Raw genomic sequence first — 21,226 nt, 5'->3', positions numbered from 1 at the left:
AGGTTGAGCATATAGCCCCAACCCCTCACTCTGATTGCGGTACGTGCAGCGGAAATTCTGCCTGCGATATCTACATCGTTGAGGGTATTTTATTTTTCCGCGTAAAATAGGACGAGCTCCGTTTTGAGAGGCTTCACCGACAGGCCACAATCCGTGGCGCATCTAACAACTACGTTCAGATATCCCTGCATCAAATTTTACAGACTATCCACAAATTTTCCTCTAACAATTAGTGCCACGTCATCCACGCGAGGAGAAATGCTAAAACTATGTGTTTACTTTAGCAGCTGTTTTGAGACAAACCGCCATGGCAAGTTTGATAGGTTTAACAAAATGCCCGTTACTTATCATAAATGAATTGCGAGTACCACAAATTTTATGCAAAGTTGAATCAAAAATCACCCATAAATAATAAAAGTCCAGTGATTAGACTTAAGGCCAATTTGTTAAGCTTTCTACTTGCATTTATTGTTGGGAAATTTTGCTTTTCGCACATTTTTGTTTTTGTACGGCCACTTACCTTTACGTAGTTGAAATTTAAAAGTTTTTTTGAACACGACATGTTGTGCTTCAAGTTTTATGTTGTCATTGTTGTTGTGGCTGCTGTTTCTGGCATTTTCCATGCTATTGTGGTTGTTGTTGGTGCCATCAGCATTGTCGCTTTCAAAGGACGCACGAAAAAACACTCTGCAAGAATTCAAAGGAAAATGTGAAGAAAGCAGTAGAAAGTTTTTTAGTTTGTATACGTTGAAGCTCAAGTTTTGGCCATAAAATATCTTTTATTTGAAGTTAAATGCGAAACCGCAGCGGTAAGAAAAGTTGAAGCGTAGAGAAGTCAAGTTTGGCTTTGCAATATCGTATTAAAGAAAGTTTTAATTTTGAGTCATCAGAAAATAAATAATTCATTGCTTTTTTTTCAAGAATATTTTCAAAATACTTCATTGTTTTCAATTAGTTTTCAAAAAATACCAACTTTTTTCAGTTATTTTCAAAACTGTCGTACATAAATACTTAAAACTAGGCTCACTTAAAAGAGCAATGCACCCACGTCCAGTTCCAAGTAAATGGAGCATTGCCCTCAATTTTTCTCAAAATTTGCTTATTTATAGAGTGGAGTAAAAATAAAACGTAAACTGAAAAATGTTTGAAAAAAAATTTAATAATATTAAGATGCATTCAATGTTGAACATTCTTGTATAGAGTTTGTTCAAACGAAATATCTTCGGTTCTTTTTCAAATTTTTATAATTTGTTTTGAAACTTTTTAGCGTAAGATGTACCTTAAAAATTGTTTGTTTTTAATTTTTATAAATTTGTTTTTTTTTGAATTTCTTTAGCATAAAATATTAAAGTTGAAATTTGAAAGGCCGAGTCAAGAAACACCGAGAGATTTGGTATTTCCTAACACACTCAGGCTTATTGTTTTTTAAGTTCTGGCAAGTGAAAGGGTAGATAGTCAAGGAGGAAAGAGAAGTAGGTTGGGTTAGGTTAGGCTGAAGCGGTTGTCCACTGTAGCACACGCTCAGGCTCATGGCCGATTGAGTTGCCGCGTTGGGAACTAGCCCTTATACCTTCTAAAACCTGTGGAATCGTCTCTTCCTCGCGTAGACAACTTCTGCAGAAATCATGAGCGTGTCTAGCATTGAGAGTCGGCCACATCTGTCGGGCGTTTTTGCAAGTGGCTTCATTACGCCATCTTTCATTTGTTACTCTTACAATTTCCTCGCGAATATGTAGTCTACATGTTTGCAAGGGTGTACCTATATCATTGTCTATGTACTCATCAGTAAATTTGGTACCGATTTTCGCTAGTTCATCGGCTCTGCAGTTTCCCTCTCTGTCACAATGGCTAGAAACTCATGTTAACATTAGGTGAAATGACTCAGCCATCTCGTCAAGAGATGCGCGGCATTTCATGGCTACCTTGGAGGTTGTCGACTGTTTTGTGAAGGATTTTATCGCCGCTTGGCTATCAGTGAAAATGTTGATATCATCTCCAGGTATCGCATGGAGAAAATTAACAGAAGCAAAAATATGGGATTGAATAGGGAAATGAAAGTATTTAGGCCTGTGAGAATTTTCCAGAATCTATGGCTTATCAAATCCATCCAGCTTGAGAGAACGAATTTTACCTGTTCTCATGACATTGGAACCTAAAATTCGCAGCCTTGCTCTAGCAAATGCGAGACACTCACAAAGAAATGCTCGTTAGTGTAAAATATACTTAAAAACAAAACTTTGGAAAAGTTTCCATGTTTGTGAATTTTTCGATATTCGAAAATCCATTGAGATAACATGAGACGTGATACGGTCGATTACATAGTCGCACAAAAAAATATAAAAAACTTCAAAATGCGATATCTCTGTGAAAAATAAATATATTTGAGCAAACTCAACGGCATTTAAAAGAGGAAGACTTATACTTTAAAATATTATGTTTACTTTTTTAGGAAGAGGAAAATCTGCGTAGCTACATAACCTCAAAAATGGGCAAAAACAGCGTTTTTTGCACTTTTAGGTTAGGATATCTCAAAATCCTGACGTGATAGAGCAATTTAAACCCCGGATTCAGATTCTACGCAAAAAATTACTTCGGAAATGACCCCACACTTTTATAGGACAAAACATTGTCGACCTGTGTTATTGGCTTAGCGATAACAGGACATTTGGGAATTCATGCTGAGATGGATTCATCTCATTAACCTCCAGATATATTAGTTGTCTTGGAAAAGATCTGTAACTATGTTAAGTCGCATCGCATGGATTCATATTGACTAGTGTTCGGCAAAGATCTCAACATTAAAAAGAGTCAGAGAGAATGTTAAAGCCGTCTTAAAAACTGTTTTTGAAGTTTTGTTCCCGTAGTCTTAACTTTAACTTAAAGGAGAGCTCATTGCAGAATACTCCATCACCAAAATCTCGAAGCAATTTCGATCCATCCAAGTATGTGCAGCTCTGCTAATAGGCATGGCGTAACCGGCTGCTAGTGAATTGAGGAAGAACAGAGGAAGATCTGCTGGTGTCATCCGGGGTTAATAGAGGTTGCCCTCAAGGCAGTGTGCTGTTTCCATTGCTCTGGTGCTTGTTAAACGATCCTCTGCTCACCACCTTAAACGACTCGGGAGTCCACGCACAAGCATATGTGGACGACGTTGCCTGTTTTGTAACAGGCCCTTCGCTTATGAACATCTTTAGGAAAGCGCAGAAAACTCTGGATGAACTTATGAATGTCAGAGTTGAGAATGTAGAGGAGCTTTTAAGATTCAGGCGCATGCTGATCAGCCTCAGTGGGAATGAACTTGAACTTTCACAGAATTTTCTAGCGCCTGTAGTTTAGAATCCGCGCCTTAGATTAAGTATCGCAGTATGGGCTGCTGCAGCTTTGTCTGAATATCCGAGGGTAAAATATTTAGCAAAGCGTTAAGTGCAGTACTAGTACAGTGATGGCTCATAGTGCCCCCCTTAAAGACAACCCTTCGCTCCAAATCAACTAACATAGTTTAACCACCTTCGGTTTCGCCATCAATGTCCGTTAGATAAGGACTCCATAAAATGTTATTGATATTCTAATAGAAATCTACAGCCACATTAATGATTTCAAAAGCTAATCAAATGTTCATCTTGTAATCAAATCAAATTCAAAATTGTTTACCTCTTTCACATTAATCCGTACAAAAATATTCAGCAAAGACGTAAAATACATTGAAGGACTTGTATCAATACGTCACAGCACTCGACCCAAGCCACCAACTTCACTCTGCGTAAATTACGTATAAATAACAGTCAATTGCGTTGTTCAGTTCGGGAAGTGTGCAATCAGGGACGCACATCTCAACAAACACATCTTCGAGTAATTAAACGCCGTTCACTAGCAAATGATGATTTAATCAAATGGGCACGTGCTCCTTCTACAAAGGATATCAAATTAACTGCTTCTCTTTACTTTTGTTCGCTCGTAAAGGGCAAACCGCAATTATGACGCGTTAATTATCTGCACGTTACTCCTCTAATAATTTTGTGAATTGCTCTTCTCTGCAACGTTCCACATCAAGCGAACAATGTGGCATGCATGAAGAAGCAGAAGATGATGATGATGAAGGAAAGATGCTTATATGGTTCAAAAATGTGTAGATGTATGCATAGAAATTCCTAGACAAGTGAATATTTATGCGCGTACTTGCCCGTGCAATAAATCGGACTCACTACAGTTTAGCCAGAACTAGCCCAAGGCAAGGCACTAGTCCCCTTCCAATCCTTATCAAGCGCAATCACAGATGGCGCGAGAGGCTTTTGCGTAATGACTCTTTGCAACGCTAATGCACCAAATCACTATGGCGGCATCCATTGAGTCCTGCAACGAGATGAGTTAAAGTTTAACCGCACTCAATGCATCCCATCGCTAGCAATTAAAAGGCCTAGACAGGAAACCCTCCAGTTGATTTTGCCCGCGAAATGAGAAGATTCGGATTCCCTTAAAAACTTGTGAACTACTCCTGGAAAGGTGGACTTCGCATCAACTCAGTGAATGCTGGGCTAGTAGATAAACGTGTAAAGTCCCGAAATCCTTCTGACACAAGCCACGATGTTCGAGATGTTCTTTCTTGAGAGGTTGAGCTATTTTCCTGACTCTTTCTTATATATTTGCGGTCAAATGAACCTGGCTGTAATGCAAGTATTTTCTTCTCTCCATGACCTATTGGCCTCATGGAGAATATTATTTTCTATCCTTAATTTGAAATTAGCCACAGGAATTCCAATACTGCCTCTGATTTCAAGAAGTGGAAGATTAGTATTCTTTTTGGGTAGCTCATTGGCCTTGCAGTTTTCTTCTCTATGTCCCGAAACCTATATAAGACTGACCTTGAAGTCGGTGCTAATATTATTTAGAACTGCCAGGCATTGGTTTAATGGTCGCCGGTCTATCCGAGAATATATTTTTCGTAGTTTTTGTTACGGCGTGGCGCTTACACCCATGCTGTTTCACAAATAGAGGGACCTACAGCTTTAAGCCGACTCCGAGTGCCAGATATTTTCAACACTCTATAGGCTAGTTTATTTTCTAGCTAGAATCCATCAGTGAAAAAAAGTATTTCCCCTCTTTTCCATAGTCTTTGAGTTTGCCAAACTCTTCTTTACGGAATGCTAGTTTTGAAGAGCCTGTTGAAGGTGGGTTTAGGGAAAGGGTAATCGATTTCTTGATTATGCTACTCATAGTATGTAGTATGGAAGCGAGGCCAAACCGACGGGTCTTCCATAGCGTCATACCATTAAGTCTAGGCGCTGAAACACCGGTCACGTGGCAAGTTGACTAGCACCTCGAGCGCTTTATTTGGGGTAGTTCTTAAAGCACCGGTGATGCAAAAAAGCAGTTTTTTGGACCTTGCTCAGCAGCTTTTTATAACTTGCCTTTTGAGTATATAGCAAAATTAGCCGGAAAGTGTAAAGCCAATGTGTAATATGAGGTGTTAATCCCCGTTTAATTCCGACCGCTTTCTACCATGCGTGCAGAGCAATATTGGCCTTTTGAATCCTAGCCTCGATATTAAGTTTCCATGTAAGTTTCCTTTCTAATATGAGCCCTAGGTATTTAACATTCGCCTTCAAAGGAATCTCCGCATCTTTGAAAATTAGCGGGCAGACTCTAAGTAGTCTATGTTGCCTTGTAAAGAGACTTGGTTCAGTTTTATGGGTTTTTTTTCGAGTGCTCTATTCTCTGTCCAGTTACTAAGCGTGGCCATGTTAGAGCGCAGAATATCCACAAGCGTATTGGGATAATTGCCTTTAACAGGGATTGCCAAATCTTCAGCTTAAGCAGTGATGAGCCAACCCTCTCTCTCTCTAGGGTTAGCAGGAAGGAGTTCACTGCCAATATCCAGAGCAGTGGAGTACCTCTGCAGGCAGTCTAACCAATTCTCTAAAAATTTAGACACATTATCTAACTCACGAGTGACTTTTAAGTCAAAAGTTAATCTGGAGAGACACTTTTTGAATTGTGGCTAATGTATCTCGCCGTATTGTTTACCATATATACTGTTATATTTAAGCTTTAGTATTACTAACCCGAGTTGGACTTTAATTGGTGAAAGAATGAATAAATGAATTACTGGTCGCGATCTGGTCCATTCATAAGACTGCCGTAGTTTGTACAGCCTCAGTTAAACCAAAATTGTCTATGTGTTTGTTATTTATACACTCACATACACACACGCATACATGTATCATAACTGTAAGCGTTTAAGGTCATTCGTTTAAAATTCAAAAGGGAATTTAGTTGGCTCACCTGAATTCGATGGTGTCGTCCTGTTCGCATAGTTCATTTAACATCCAAAAGCCCAAGGACTCTGTGTGCACTTCGTTTACCATTTCGTTGCGGCTCCTCCTACTCCCTCTGCTATCCATACTTGCGTCTCTATCAGGCTGGTTTTCAGTGGTAGTGCCACTACTTGTTTTCCGTTGTTCTTCTTGTTCTTGTTGGCTGTTCGCATTGCCATGCCATTTATTTTCTGGGCACATTTTTCTAACATTCCAACTGCTATTGTTTTGTGACCGTCTATGGGTCGCTTTATCCCAGCTTTGTTGCAACCATTTAGTAGCAAACGCTTGTTGTTGTTGTTGCTGAAAATGGCCATGTCCACTGCCGATGGCTTCGTAATCATGGCCGAAAGCAAAATTATCCTCATCCGACGTTGATGTGACCGAATCGAAATCGTTTCTCTCCGCGTCGGACTCCCGGCTGTCAACATCGTCGCCATCACGGTTGGCGTCGTTGCGCTGAAGTGAGCTGAACCATGAAATTGGCAACGTGTTGCTTGCTGAATGGTGATCAACAAAACTGCCACGTTCGCGACCGCTTAATGTCGAGAGTGTTTCAACGAAAAATTCCCCCGTGTAGTGCAGTTTGTTGGCATTACCATTGCCGCCATTGTCGGCATTGCTGTCCCGGACGTCCTCCTCGCTATTCGCTTTCGCTTTTGTACTCGTATCCTCCGTGGTGGCTTCGGCGAAGGAAGAGTCGTCTAACGGTTGCCCTAAAGTAGCATCAGTTCTTGTCGCCCTTTTTGCTGCCTTGGGCGTTGTTGGCCTGGCGTACGTCAATAGTCGCACTGAAAATATGAGGAAAATGCATTTACATATATTTTTTCTATCATTTGCTATTTGCCGTTAAATTATGGCAAAGTATTAACCGTTATGTGATTAAAGAAGAAGTTACTAATAAGTGGAAGAAAATGGGAAAATTGCAATTTGAGTTTGAAAATATTGGTATATAAAATATTTCCAGCGCCTATTTGAAAAATACAAGGTGGCGTAAAATTAATTAATTAATCCATTTATCTATTCGTTTTTGAATAGCTTTTTTACCAAAAAACAAAAAAAAAAAAAAATTTCGCCCTATGCTCCAGTGGTAGACGCGGATAGCAGTGAAGAAAAAGAACTATTTTGAGTGACGGAAATATTTACTCGTATTTTGACCTTTACGCGCTCCGTTGTTTGTTTGTTTATTTACGGCAGCTATGTAGTTCACAAGTCTCAAATATAAAAAAATAATAGAAAAAATAAAAAATAGAAAAGTGTCAAGAATGATTGACGTACGACGATATTTGCAAAAATTATAAGTACGTCATCGGATTGGGTGATTAATTTTGCGCCTCCTTATAAATACATTTATGTATGTGTGGCTACAATATTAGCTTGACACAAATTATATCTGTGGAATTTGAACTATTAGAAAGGTTTGCAAGGTGCTAGCGATGAATGCCGTACTGCATCTATTACCGATTGAGACTTACAGCAAAGAATTAGCCGGTTGAGCTTAAGAGAATCTTCCCACTAAACCACTAAAAGAAAGGGACTTCTCATTCATAGCCATAGGCTTTTTGGTTAGTCAGGGGCACTAAACCCTAGAATGACCATTTCACCACAGTTGTGAAAACCATAGTCACGTATGCATCCTTGGCATGGTGGGCCAAGGTTAAGCAATGAAAAGCAGTAAACGAAACAAATAGGCGGTGCAGTTGCCTGGTATGTGTCGGCACTACAGGGGCTATGAAAACATGACCATCCGATGCATTGGGTGTGCTCCTGAACATACTACAGCTTCCAATCGCTCGTGCCTTAAGGTTAAAAGGTATATCTGAACTTAAAAGTGAGAATATGAAAGAACATTTAAAGTTCCTAGAAGGCTTCCTACATAATCCACTTCTTCATAGGGATGAACTACTATCACCCAAACTAATACTCTTCAGGAACTTCTAAGTCATTATAACCGAGCGTGCAGCCTGGAGACTAATTTTATCAATTTCAAACTCAGGATCGCAGATATGGTTCACTGATGGGTCCAAATTAGAAAATGGTAGAGGATTCCTGGCAGGAATCAATGGGCCTAAATTCAAAAAATCGATTCCGATGGGACTCTACCCAACAATATTCCAGGCAGAAATACATGCCATTGAAATATGTGTAAGAGAACGGCTTCGCAGGAAAATGAGAGGTACTCTCATTTACATACTTTCAAAAAGCCAAGCTCTAAAAGCTCTGCTATCAACAACTATCACCTCTAAACTGGCAAATGGTTGCCTCAACCTTTTCAACACGTTAGGGAACCTCAGCACAGTAATACTAGGCCGGATTGTGGGGCATGAAGGGCACGAGGGAAATGAAATGTCTGATAACCTTGCAAAACGAGGAGCAAATATGCAACTTACTGGTCCTACGCCTTTCTGTGGACTCACAAAAAGCCACATTAATGAAGTTCTTAGGAAATGGGAGGAAAGGAAATTTGCTGCACACTGGCTAAACTGTGCCGATCAGCGTCAAGCCAAACAATTTCTAAGTCCAAGCAAAGGAATATCTGACAAGCTACTTTCATTAAGCAGAGTAGATCTGCGTCTTTTAACAGGATATGTTACAGGCCACTGCAGCCTGGTATCATTTAAATAGTATTCGTCTATCTGAGACTAATGTCCGCCGTTTTTGCGAAATGGACCTAGAAAGCTCAGAACACAGCTTTTATGAATGTCCTGCACTAGGCAGACAAAGACTTCACCACATTGGTGGTACCGCAATCTATGCAATCTTTGGAGCAACAAACCAAAAATTGTGTTAAAAATTTTAAACCTAAAACTCTGGGGTTACAAAAATAGGCCTTGCACAATAGATCAATTCTGCAGTGCGTAATGGCCTTTAAATAATAATAATAATACCCCATACAACATAGTTTGGTAACTCAACAGAGCTTATGTGTAGCTACATCCTTTACCACAACTTTCCCAAACACAGAAGATTGCAAGAATTGGGTAATGGACAATAGAAGTGGAGTCAGTTTGATGACTGAGGGCGTGCCTGAGCGAAGTTAGTATTGGCATCATCTGCTACCGTCTATCAAACGACGGCAAAACAAATTTCAGACTGTTTGATATGTTAGTTTGGATTTGGCAGCTAATCGAGCAAGACGTGTTTCGTGCCTTTCGTTAAGATGGAAAAAGAGCAGTATTGTTCGTTAATTCGCTTTTTGTTTTTTGGATAGGGAAAAATGCGAGGAGATGAAAGCAACGTTGGATGCTGTCTTTGGGACGCTTCGCCAGCTATGACCACACTTAAATATTCGTTCAACGAATTTAAACCTGAGCGAACATCCGTTTTTGATGAACAGCGACCAGGACGCCCGGAAGACATGGTTACCGTGGAAATCATTCAAAAAGTCCACGACATGATTCTCGCTGATCGACGAACGAAAGTGCGCGAAATAACAGAGTCCATAGGTGTGACGACCGGAGCGGAATTAATATTTTACATGATAATTTGGCGCTGAAAAAATTGTCGATTCGCCTGGTGCCGCGATTTCTCACAGTTAACTTCGAAGCAGTGTTTGGAGCAACTTCAGCGAAATCCGAAGGAAATTCTGCGTCGAGTTGTCATCGTTGATGAAACCTGGGCTCATCATTACACACCAAAAACTAAGCAACAATCAAAACAATGGATTTCTCCCGGTGAATCTGCTCCAAAGAAGGCGAAGACAGACCCATCGACCGAAAATGTAATGACGACGATTTTTTGGGATGCGAACGGCGTTATATTTTTGAGTTTTTTAGAAAAAGGAAGAACGATAACTCGACAATACTACAGGGAGGTATTGGGCCGCTTTCACAAAAACTTGAAGAAGGCTCGGGCGAATATCGCGAAAAAGATAGAGCTGTTTCATCACGAAAACACACCAACACATTGATTCGGAGTTGTCGCCGCCAAACTGAATGAACTGTGTTATGAATTGCTGCCGCACCCCCCATATTCACCCAATCTGGCTGCTTGCGACTTTTCCTTGTTCCCTAATACGAAGAAATGGATCGCGGGGGAAATATTTAGTTCAAACGAGGAATTCATCGCCGATACTGAGGCGTATTTTGAAGAGTTCGACAAATCCTACTTTATGAAGGGGTTAAAAGGGGACTATGTTGAAAAAACAAAAAGTTTAAGAAATGGTTTCTTCATTTGTATTAGGTGCGCAACTAAGGTCTGGCAGTTTTTTGATGAAAATACAACTTTATTCTAAAAAAATGGTTACAACGGAATCATAGAAAGTATTGCCCATCGCTGGCTACTACTTTTTCCCATATTTCTGGTATATCTCGTTTACCGTCGTTCTAAAACTGTCCATCCTTTGAGGCTATCCACTGATAAAGCCATTTTTTGATGTCTTCATATGAATGAAACTGCGCAGGTGATAATCGGACTGCACAATAACTGGAGAATATGGCGGGTGGGGTAGGATTTCCTCTTTCAGTGTTTCCAGGTAGGTTTTAACGGGTGGGGCAACGTGAGGACGAGCGTTGTCATGCTGTAGAATCACTTTTTCATGCCTCTCCACGTATTACGGTCGCTTCTCGCGCAGTGCTCGGTTCAATCGCATCAATTGAAGTCGATACCGATCCCCAGTGATGGTTTCGCTTGGTTTTACCAGTTCATAATAAATAACACCAACTTGATCCCACTAAATACATAGTATAACCTTCGAAGCGTGAATATTCGGCCTAGGCGACGACGTAGAATCATGACCAGGCAGTCTCCATGACTTTCTTTTCTTTGGATTGCTGTAATGAATCCATATTTCATCACACGTCACGATGCGATGAAAAAAGCCCTTCCTTTTTTGCCGCTGGAGCAGTTTTTCACAAGCGAAATAACGACATTCAACATCCCTTGGTTTTAACTCATAAGGAACCCAAGTCCCCTGTTTCTGAGACATTCCCAAAGCATGCAATCGCTTGGAAATAGATTGGCGGGTAACTCCTAATACTGAAGCAAACTCTTCTTGTGGTGACCACGGATCCTCATTGATCAATGACTCAGCGTCTTCGAAGGTTTTTGGCTTTCCTTCACGTGGACGGTCGTCAACATTAAAATCACCATCTTTGAAGCAACGGAAGCAATCTCGGCACGTTGTTTCACTTAAAGCAGCATCTCCATAAACTTTATTTATTTTTATTTTTATTTAGTAGAAAAGTTATTCAAAAACAAATTCGGTTGATTGATTTTTCGCCACCTTGTATAAACCCTTGCCACCTTGTCCACCCAAAATTCTAACATATTTTTGCTCACCCCTTACATGTACTCGAATCACTTTGTTGCCCCATGCATTTTTATTTTGTTTTGGACGACCTTTGGTATCAATAAACTTCCAACTTTTAAATGCAGATATATAATAGATTCATATAAATTATTCATCTGCGCTTATTGAGAAAATTGAAAAGGAAAACTAAATTTAGCATAATTTTTCAGTCGTAGAAAATTGCCAGCTCAATACATAATTTAGTAAATCCCAACCGAAGGAAAGGTCATTTCACAACTAAGAATAATTTGAAGCTGCAATGAAAACTCTAAAATATTTATTTCCCAATAATAATTTGCTGCGCGCCACATTATCGAGTTATCAAATTGTAAATATTTCGAGCACGTACAGAAGCGAAAAATCAAACAAATAAACTTTAAAGTGCACAACGACAGATACGTAAATGTGTATGTATGGTATGTAAGTATTCGCCTTTCCATAATTCAAAATTTTACAGCAGCGATGAAATGTACGCAAGTGCAGGGCAGCAGACTAACTAAGCAGGCGCCAATTAAAGGAACGGCACACACCTAAAAAAAGAAAAATGTCCTAACATAATGAATATGAATTAAAAATGAGTACAACATGAACTTTGAACTTTTGCCTTTTCCTTTGCAGCCCTAAATACTATAAAATAACTACGTTACTCGAATATTGTCTGGATAGCAGAGAAATTTATTTAAGTGCCAGTGAAGTGGCTTACTTTGTGGATACTGAGCAGAATTTTCAAGTTTGTTGGGATTCCCTTGCATACAAATTTGTATCTACAGGGTGTGTTTTTTGTTCCAGATCTATTTTGTTCAGAATCTAATTTATTGCCCGGAAAGAAATTGCCGAGTTTTTTAAAGAAAGTAAATGCATTTTTATTAAATATTAAAATATAAATTAGAAAGAAATTTAATCAATTATATATTTTCCATTTTGTTCGATAACCTTTCGCCATCTTTCCGGCAAATTCATTATTCCGCGCTCATTGAACTTCTGGCCTTTATTTGCAAAAAACTGAACCAAGTGCGATTTTATAGCCTCGTCATTGCCGAAAGTTTGTCCCTTTAAGGAGTTCTGCAAATACCGAAACAAATGGTAGTCTGGATGCATCGAAAGTTCCCAGCCAACCTCTTTCAGTTTTTGCGCGTGTGACCAAATATGTATGTGGTCCAGCGTTGTCCTGATTAAATATGACGCCTTTACGATTGATCAATTCTGGTCGCTTCTCGTTGATGGCTGTACTCAACATGTCCAATTGTTGGCAGTAGACATCCGAATTAATGGTTTGTTTCCTCTGAAGCAGCTCGAAATATACCACAACCTTCCAGTCCCACCAAACTGACAGCATAACCTTCTTTTGGTGAATATCAGCCTTTGAAGTCGTTTGTGGCGCTTCATCATGCGTGGACCATGATCGTTTTCGATTGACCTTATTGTAAACAATCCATTTTTCATCACCAGTGATAATCCGCTTCAAAAACGGATCGACTTCATTGCGTTTAAGATGCATATCACAAGCGTTGATTCGGTTTTTTAAATGAGTTTCTTTCAATTCATGTGGTACCCAAATATCAAGCTTTTCAACCAGTCCAAGACTTTTTATATGCTCATGAACGATTAATTTTGGTATATTTAACTTTTCTCCAATCTCACGCAAAGTTACATGACGATCCAATTCGATTAAAGCCTTGATAGCGTCTTCATCGACATCACTTGGCCGACCTGAACGTGGCTCATCTTGGGTCATCTTTCATCTTGGGATTTATTCCAGCAATCCGAAACTTCGATAGGCATCGGAGAGCATCACTGGACAACTTCGCCCTCTTCCGATCTGGACCGATTTCGAAATCCATTCCCGAAAATTATACACGCAAACTTTTTCGCCAGGTTTCAATGAAATGCCGCACAAATTTACCCAATCGTTTTCTTTCATTTTGTCTTTTGTAACATGAACAAACTTAATGCCCTCTTTAGCCTACGTTTTGTGGCACAACAAAAACAGTATTGCCTACTAACATTTTTAGCAAAAGTTTTCATTCCTATGCTTTCGAGTACTTTTTCTTTAACTTTTCAAAGAGGACGTGATGGATTTATTAAGTTGCTCAAGATGGCCGACACAGGGCGAAAATTAGACATCGTACATCACCTTTAATTATTGCTTCGTAAGTTTGCACATTTCTGAATTAAATTTTGCGGACGTCGAGAGTGATCGATAATAATAATATAGATTTTTGAGCATTTAACTTAACAGCAACGTAATGAAAATACTTTTTTTGATAACCTCTACTCAGAAAGAAAAGAAAAGCACAAATGTTAAATGAGCTTTTTTCATAGACATTCCCTGGTTGCAACGCGAGCACGACGCTTCATAAGGTATGACTGAAGTTCAGTCGCCACAACATTCGTAAATCATGTGGCGGTACACAATTTGTAGCCTGTGCCATCATGGAACCGCTGTATTTGAGGAAATTTTTTTTTTTTGTGAGGGACCTTAATTTTTTCTGATCTACGCTTATTAATGCACCTCTCTCATTAGTAATGGGAGAGTAGAATTCGTTGGATGGAGAGATGTTATAATGTGAGTGGTGTGGTCCCCACTACTCGAAATTTTAAAGAAGTTTCCACGTGAAATATTTAGACGGCAAATATACCTGGTTTGTTCAACGGATTCCTTAGTGTCGTGCGAATAGTCATGGCTTTAATACTTTTAGTATAAGATATGTTGCCCTCAGCGTCGGCTACGATGTCTGATTGGACAGTAAATAAGACCACAATACCTTTACTTTTTTTGCCATGGGATGAACATGAAAGATGGCGTATAAAACAAATAGACAAAGTAAGGTGGCTTTTCCAAATTCGCGAACAGGTACATTCGATTTCAATGCCCGGCTCTGGCGGCTAGGCGCTTGAGATTCCTTAGCGTGCCCTTTGGGGATGGCTTAAAGAAATTCTCCAGCTTAGATCCCTTTTCTCTCCTGCACTACAATAACAGCACAGGATAACTGTCGACGGTTTTCTCTTCTCTGAATTTTTTCGCAGGTTCACATTATGGTATCAAAACTGCACGTAAGAGCTATTTGTAGTGTACCTGGAATACTCTTGCCATCTAACCTATCTACCTACATTCGATTTCTATTGTGGTGGCACACATGTTCAGAATATGTGTTTATAGCTTCAAGTATTTCTTACTTCCTTATTATTCCTTATCTGCTCTGGAGCATAGGGCCTCGACAAGATTCTTCCATCGTACACGGTTCTGCTCTCTTATTTATGTTCCGTCTCATGTGGTCTCGGCCTCTGCTAGCTCACGAACATCGACCATTTCCAAGTATTCTTTGGTCAACTGTGACCTCTGCTACTTTGCGGGTTCCAGTCCATTGCCATTCTCGTGTTGCTATCTTTTGGTTTTCTAAGCGTGTGACCTATCCATCACCACTTTCTGCGTTTGATTTGCCTAAAGATGGGTTTGGCCAGAATATTCTACAGATGATGCGAAGGTATTTGTTGACTAAACATTGTAGCCTCTATGTGGTGGTGTTGGAGATCTACAATGTTTCACTTCCGTACAAGAATACTGACTTCACACACGAGCCGAATATTCGCCCAAACGCCGCATCTTCATCTGCTCCACCGTATGCTCTTATAGTGCAGCCGAAGTGGCAGAAGCTTTTGACAAATTCTACAGGGCACTCCTCAACCATTCTATGTCTTGCTTTATTGTGGTTGACTCTCATAGTCTTCGTCTTGGCGATGTTGACCTCCAGTCCGACAGTGCGTGCCAGCGCGACTAGTTTGTCCGCCTTCGCTTGCACGTCAGTGAGTTTGTGAGAGAGTAGGCAGATTTCATCAGTGAAGTGCAGGCCGTCAAGATGTCTGGTGCAACTCCATCAATGCCTCTTTTGTGCGGGGTTAATTGGCTCATGACGTCGTTTGGGACGATGACTTCAAGTATATGGCATATTTAGTTGGTTTTTGATATAAACAAACGTTTGATGTGCTCAGCGATTTTATGTTTTCGGAAAAACTTGATCTAAAATCCGAATTTTTTGGCCGAAAATAACCACGTAATCTTTACACAACCATCATACTCACCGGACCGGGCCAGCAGTATTCTATTGCTGCGTCTGCCATAAACGGCTCCACCCGAACTCCACCTCGGTTAGGTGCAACAAGTGCAACGGGTGGAGCCATCTTAATACCTGTTCAGGCCTTAAGACCCATAGGGAGTGGACCACACTGTATGTGGCCCCGTGTTGCTCCCGCCAGCAGGCGTCTAATGTCTCCACGGCTACTACCCCCCCCTTACAGGCCGGCACTACCAACCGCCACCACAACTAGTACCGCTACGGTAAGGAGCCTATCGGAGCAACACTACTCCCCTGACTTAACCCATCCTCTTCCCTCCTGCTCAAACCCCAGTTCGGTGGTGCCATTTTCGGAGATGTTCCGGCCTGCGCACCACCCGTGAGTGGACAACTGACTAGGTTGCTCCCTGCTGTAGAGCTCTGCACCCGCAACCGCCACCCGTGGCGCGGTCGCCCACCATCATCAGGCCGCAACAACAACAGCGGATTGCACAGCAGGCCCAACGTAGGCAACCCCATGCGTCCCTCACCTCCCGAGTTACAACGACATCACCCAGAAACTTTAAGCTTTATCAATTTAACTGTAACGGACTCACGATCAAGGTCGACGAGATAGTTGACTTCATGAGCCGGCACAGTATTAAGATAGCTGCGGTCCAGGAAACCAAGCTGCAGGCTAGGTCCTCTCTGATCACCAGGGATGGCTATAACGTGCACAGACATGATCGCGAGCGAGACAATGGTGGTGGCATAGCGTTTATAGTCCACCACACAGTGAAGTATCGTCTCAGTGATGAAGGGATCGACCGCAGGGACAGCACCTTAGAATGTCAAGGCATAGCTGTCCGGACAGGCGATTCCGAGCTCGAAATTTTGAATATTTATATACCCCTGTCACCTGCTTCCCGGGAGGATATCCCCCTGATATAGGTGCGCTCATCAGAGGTGAAAACCGATTGGTTGTAGGTAGGTACATTGGCCGGTACCCTTCAGAGTTTTTCTACATCTTCTTCTTAGAATAGAAAATCTTACGAAATTTGCCACAATTGTGGAGATAAAGCCCGCCTCGTCGAAAAGCTCAGGCTATACCAAAGCGCTTTTTGGGGGAGAAACTATTTATGACTATTTATTTTGTAATGAATAATTTTGAAAATTTTCCTGCACTGAGAGATAAAGTCAAGACCTGCGAATGCCAGGATGTTGCTGAATGTCCCGACACCTCTAGTAGATTTTTTACACAAAAGATGGAGAGGGATGGGGAATTTAAAAAATGCACTTAAAATACTCGGCTTCCACTCCAATAAAAAAAAAATATTAACAAAATTGAATTTCAATTAAAAGTTATTTTACGAAAAAGAAGCACCGCTCTGCATCATAAAGCACACCTTGTGTTATCTCATTAATTAAAATGATGATTTAATTTTCTAATAAATCTGCACTTAACATAAAACATTGACACAGTTAGGTAGTCGGAATAAGTTCTTCAATGGATATAGAATGCACCTACTCACACATACCAGGAAATTCACAAACACCATAAGTGCATAAGTGTGTAATTACATTGTGGAATTGAGTGAGCTGCTGCCAACTTAGCTGTCAACTTGAAAATATCAAATCCCAATTTACTATGCCCATCCAAGTGGGTACCGAATGCTTGTTGCATTTGCCTAACGTATGGTAAGTCTGAGTGCATAGAGAAATAACCTGCAAATTGGGAATATTGACACGTACGTACAAATGTATGTATGTACAGTAGGGTTGGCCATTATAAAAAATGTTGGCATTACACCTTTTATTGGGTTCTTCCTCCTATTTGAGATGTACATCTTTATGTTGTTCCACAAATGTTTCTTCATGTTTTCATGGGAGAAATACTCTTGATTGGAGGCGCATAGTGGGGAAACAAAAGCCTCTCCAAAGTTCCTGGGTCTGGGGTCATGTTAGGTTTTCATCGACTCCTAGAAATACGTGAGAAAGGTTACGCCGCCATGAAACTTTAGGACGTCCTCTGCGGCCTTGACCTTGGAGGTTCCAATTCAATGCCATTCTGCTTATTTCGTTTGTTGGCTTGCGAAAATCTTGAGTTTGAAATTTGAAAGGTCGAGCCAAGAAGCGCCGAGAGATTTGGTAACATATAAAATACTCAGTCTAAAACGCCCATTGTATTTAAAGCTCTGAAAAGTAAAAGGGTAGATAGCCAAGAAGAAAAGGAGAGAAGTAACAAAAGGAAAAAGATGAGATAGAATAGAGGTAGTTAGACCTGTGAGAATTTTCCAGAATCTTTGGTTTATCAAATCCATCGAGTTTGAGAGAACGCATTTTAATTGTTCTCATGACATCGGAACCTTAAATTCGTAACCTTGCTCTTGTAAATTCTGGCAAATGCGGGACACTCACAGAGAAAATTGTCTGCGCCATCCGTCTCCTCTAAGCAAGACAGGCAAATCGGGTCCTCAATGATTCCAATGGTGGTTATTTGTGGACCGCATGAGATGTGGCCTGTAATAATACCGACCTTCAACCGAATGTCTTTTCTTCCACGTTTTATAAAATAGTCCGACAGCTTTCTGTTCGTGCTTGTCACAAATTACTTTGCAGTTCTGCAGTGTTCCAGACTGGACCCTGTGGGGAAACTGCTATAACACAGTTGACCAATTCATCGGCAATTTCATTCCCTTGAACCCCTCAGTGTCCTGGAAACAATATAAGTACGAGCTTATTCTGTCTTGCAACAGAATAAAGCTTCTTCTTACATTCTTGAACAATTTTTGCGGTTTGCTTTGCGTTCTTCAGGGAATTTAGTTCAACCTGGCTGTCACTAAAAACTTCCCGCTTCATCTCCTCTCAATTAGTTGGCTTGCGAAATCCATCGGCATTTATGAACCTGTATTTCAAAAGCAGTTGGTTTTTGTTCACTTCTTGCAAGGAGTTGATCGCTCGAGATCCAGTTGTCAGGGCTCCATAAGTGCAGGATTGTTCTAAGACATCGGTTAACAAATGTTTGCCAGCTTTGTGTGGTAGATGCTGATATGCGCCATAGAACTGCCATGGAAGAACTGATTTTATATTTGAATTTGAAACTCTTAACTTATAAATTAAGTGGAGAACCAAATTTAGTGGGAACGAAGACAAAGCAAAGTATCTTATGTCAACAAACAAGGAATCGATACCTCATTTATTTCTAACTTCCTAAGTCATTTGACAATTACAATTTTTGGCTGTTTAAAGTTTTATAGAAAAATTCTCACTAGACAAACAAAAGCCACACTTCATAAATCGCCCATATCCGCCTATCTCTTGCACGATGTATTGTTAATCGGCTCTCAGCGAATTTGAAGGAATCAGTTGATTTGATGACGTAATAAGGGATATGACGTGTTGGTGATACAAGAAAATATCAACGCGATCCCTGCCTATGTTGCCCGCTTGAACAACCATCGTTAAAATACGTACGAAAAGAGTATACTTAATTGTGCAGTCAAGACCCTATGACGTAGCGGGCAAAGTTACTCTCACAATTTTGCTTCGAATGGCCAAATCTAAGCAAAACATTATCGCTCCTCTTGAGTACCCAAGAAGCTTTGCGGTAGCAATCATACATATTTGAAGTCGTTTCATGTGGCTGCTGATAGTTGCATAGAGAATAAATAATAAATAAAATAAATTTCAGGAGAACTTCAAATATCTACTTCGAATTCTCATAGGGCACACTTTGTTAAAGTCGCTGAGTGTATGTTCTTTATTGGCGGGTATACTTTAGCCTTTGTGATGGAATCTCACTGTGAGCTCGCTATTTCCTGTGACCGAATTAATTTTGGAAACAGAGACGTGTTTTCCACAGATCCGGCAGTATAGCCGAAGTATTTTTGCCGTAGAATAGAGCTTCCTTTTCTATAATCATCTGCATCTGCAGAAAAGGATTGAGAATAAAAGCCACTGGCCAAAGACCTCAAGGTGATGAAGCAGACCGCGGTGCGGAATGTAGATATTTCTGGCGAACAACGACAAGCCAAATAGTTTATCTTCCGAGTCAGCAGATTTTTTAATCCAAGCGGAGGAGTTTAGGTAGGTAGGTGAAATGGTTGAAGCGCCAGTTTGGTACTCTTCAAGTAGCACTAAAGCGCCGTTTTGATACCATTATGAGACCTCTAACAAACATAGGTATATCTACATCCAGTCAGAACTGTTGATATAATGGAGAAGATTGATGGGATTTAGGTTGGCGTACTGCCCCAGACTCCACCCAGTGACCTTAATCGTCTAGCTGCCAAAACCGGACATTTACGGAGAAAGTGCTCAACTGTCTCCTTCTCAGCATCTGCAATGGGGGTTAAATGGTAACCCTAGCTTTTCCGCGTGTGTGCCGATCGTCCAGTGATCTATAAACGCAGCTACGAGTTTGGAAATTGAATGGAATGGACTACAAAAGACTTTCTGAGTCCTTTGTATACTGCACTGGGGCCAAAGGGTTTTCGAGATAACAAATGAAGAAATGGAGCTCCATCTTTTCTGCGCTTTCCTGAGAAATAATTTGCACAGTTCCCCTTTAACAACTTCATCCCAGATCAGAGAAATGTTACCTGCACACCCAGGAGATTTGATCTCCTCCTTACAGGAGTTTACTAATTTTGTTCTGCATCATGGCGTCGTCAGAGCCTTGGTCCCGGCTTGACTATCGGAGAAAATGTTAATATCTCCCTCACACCTACATACGTTCCCTAAGCATTTCGCATGCCTGCACGATTGCAAAGACTTCTGCTTGAAAAACACTAGCAGTATTCGGCTGTTTAAAGAAGATAGATAATTTGGCTGATTTAGAGAAAACCCCTGCTCCGACTCCCGATTCCATTTTGGAACCGTCAATGAAGACATAGGTGCAAGCTTCGGTACATATTTTCCCCTTCTTCCAATGCTGCCTATTTGGAGAGGAGCTCATAAATACTCTTGGTGGGAGCCGTTATCTACGTAATCTTCTACATTCTGCATCCTCACATTTTTTGAGAGCTGAGTCTTGTAACCTCATCCTATCTAAAATATGCGACGAAATTCTCAGAAAGTGCTTTCATTTATATTAATACCAAGGATGAATAATTAGGGATAATGCACTATATCTAATGATGTTTTGTGGCCTCATTACAATATAATAAAATGTTGCGTGAAGGGTCTAATATATCATTCGCATCTGAGGAAAGAGCCTAAATCGAAAATATTCTTTCGATTCCTGCTTGAAATTAAGTTTCTTCCACATTTTTAGGTTCGATGAATAATTTACAGAGGGTTAGTGGGTGATCACCACATCGTTCGTGACAATTTCGGGGCCCATAATACATATGAGGCATAAAATTAAAGTTTTTTTTCTAATAACGCTCGACGCTCGGCGGGCATTTCGATATCATTTCTGCAATTTAAAAGGCGGTTTGGGACTATATTATTATTAAATTAGAGGAAAAACGCGATCTTAGCCTATCAAGGTGATGTACGCCATGTCAAGTAAAAAGCGGTTCAATGCCGATACTTCCTAGCTTTTGAGAGAGAAAAGAAAGAAAAAGTTG

The 21,226-nt window shown here is 40.5% G+C and overlaps 1 protein-coding gene across 5 annotated transcripts in view; it reads right to left on the bottom strand.

Moving 5' to 3' along the window:
* The window catches only part of LOC128857285 (uncharacterized), a 206,783-nt gene that overhangs the window by 55,145 nt on the left and 130,412 nt on the right, over positions 1 to 21,226 (bottom strand). For all 5 annotated transcript variants that reach the window (XM_054092977.1, XM_054092979.1, XM_054092980.1 and 2 more), the window contains exons 4-5: positions 6,280 to 7,102; positions 521 to 687 (exon numbers count right to left, since the gene is read on the bottom strand). In XM_054092977.1, the coding sequence (XP_053948952.1) occupies positions 521 to 687; positions 6,280 to 7,102 (990 nt within the window). The remainder of the gene's footprint in view (positions 1 to 520; positions 688 to 6,279; positions 7,103 to 21,226) is intronic.

Source organism: Anastrepha ludens, chromosome 3 (assembly GCF_028408465.1).
Source record: "Anastrepha ludens isolate Willacy chromosome 3, idAnaLude1.1, whole genome shotgun sequence".
Taxonomy (NCBI): domain Eukaryota; kingdom Metazoa; phylum Arthropoda; class Insecta; order Diptera; family Tephritidae; genus Anastrepha; species Anastrepha ludens.
The sequence above is the reverse complement of the archived record's forward strand: the minus strand, read 5'-3'. Positions and strand labels throughout refer to the sequence as shown.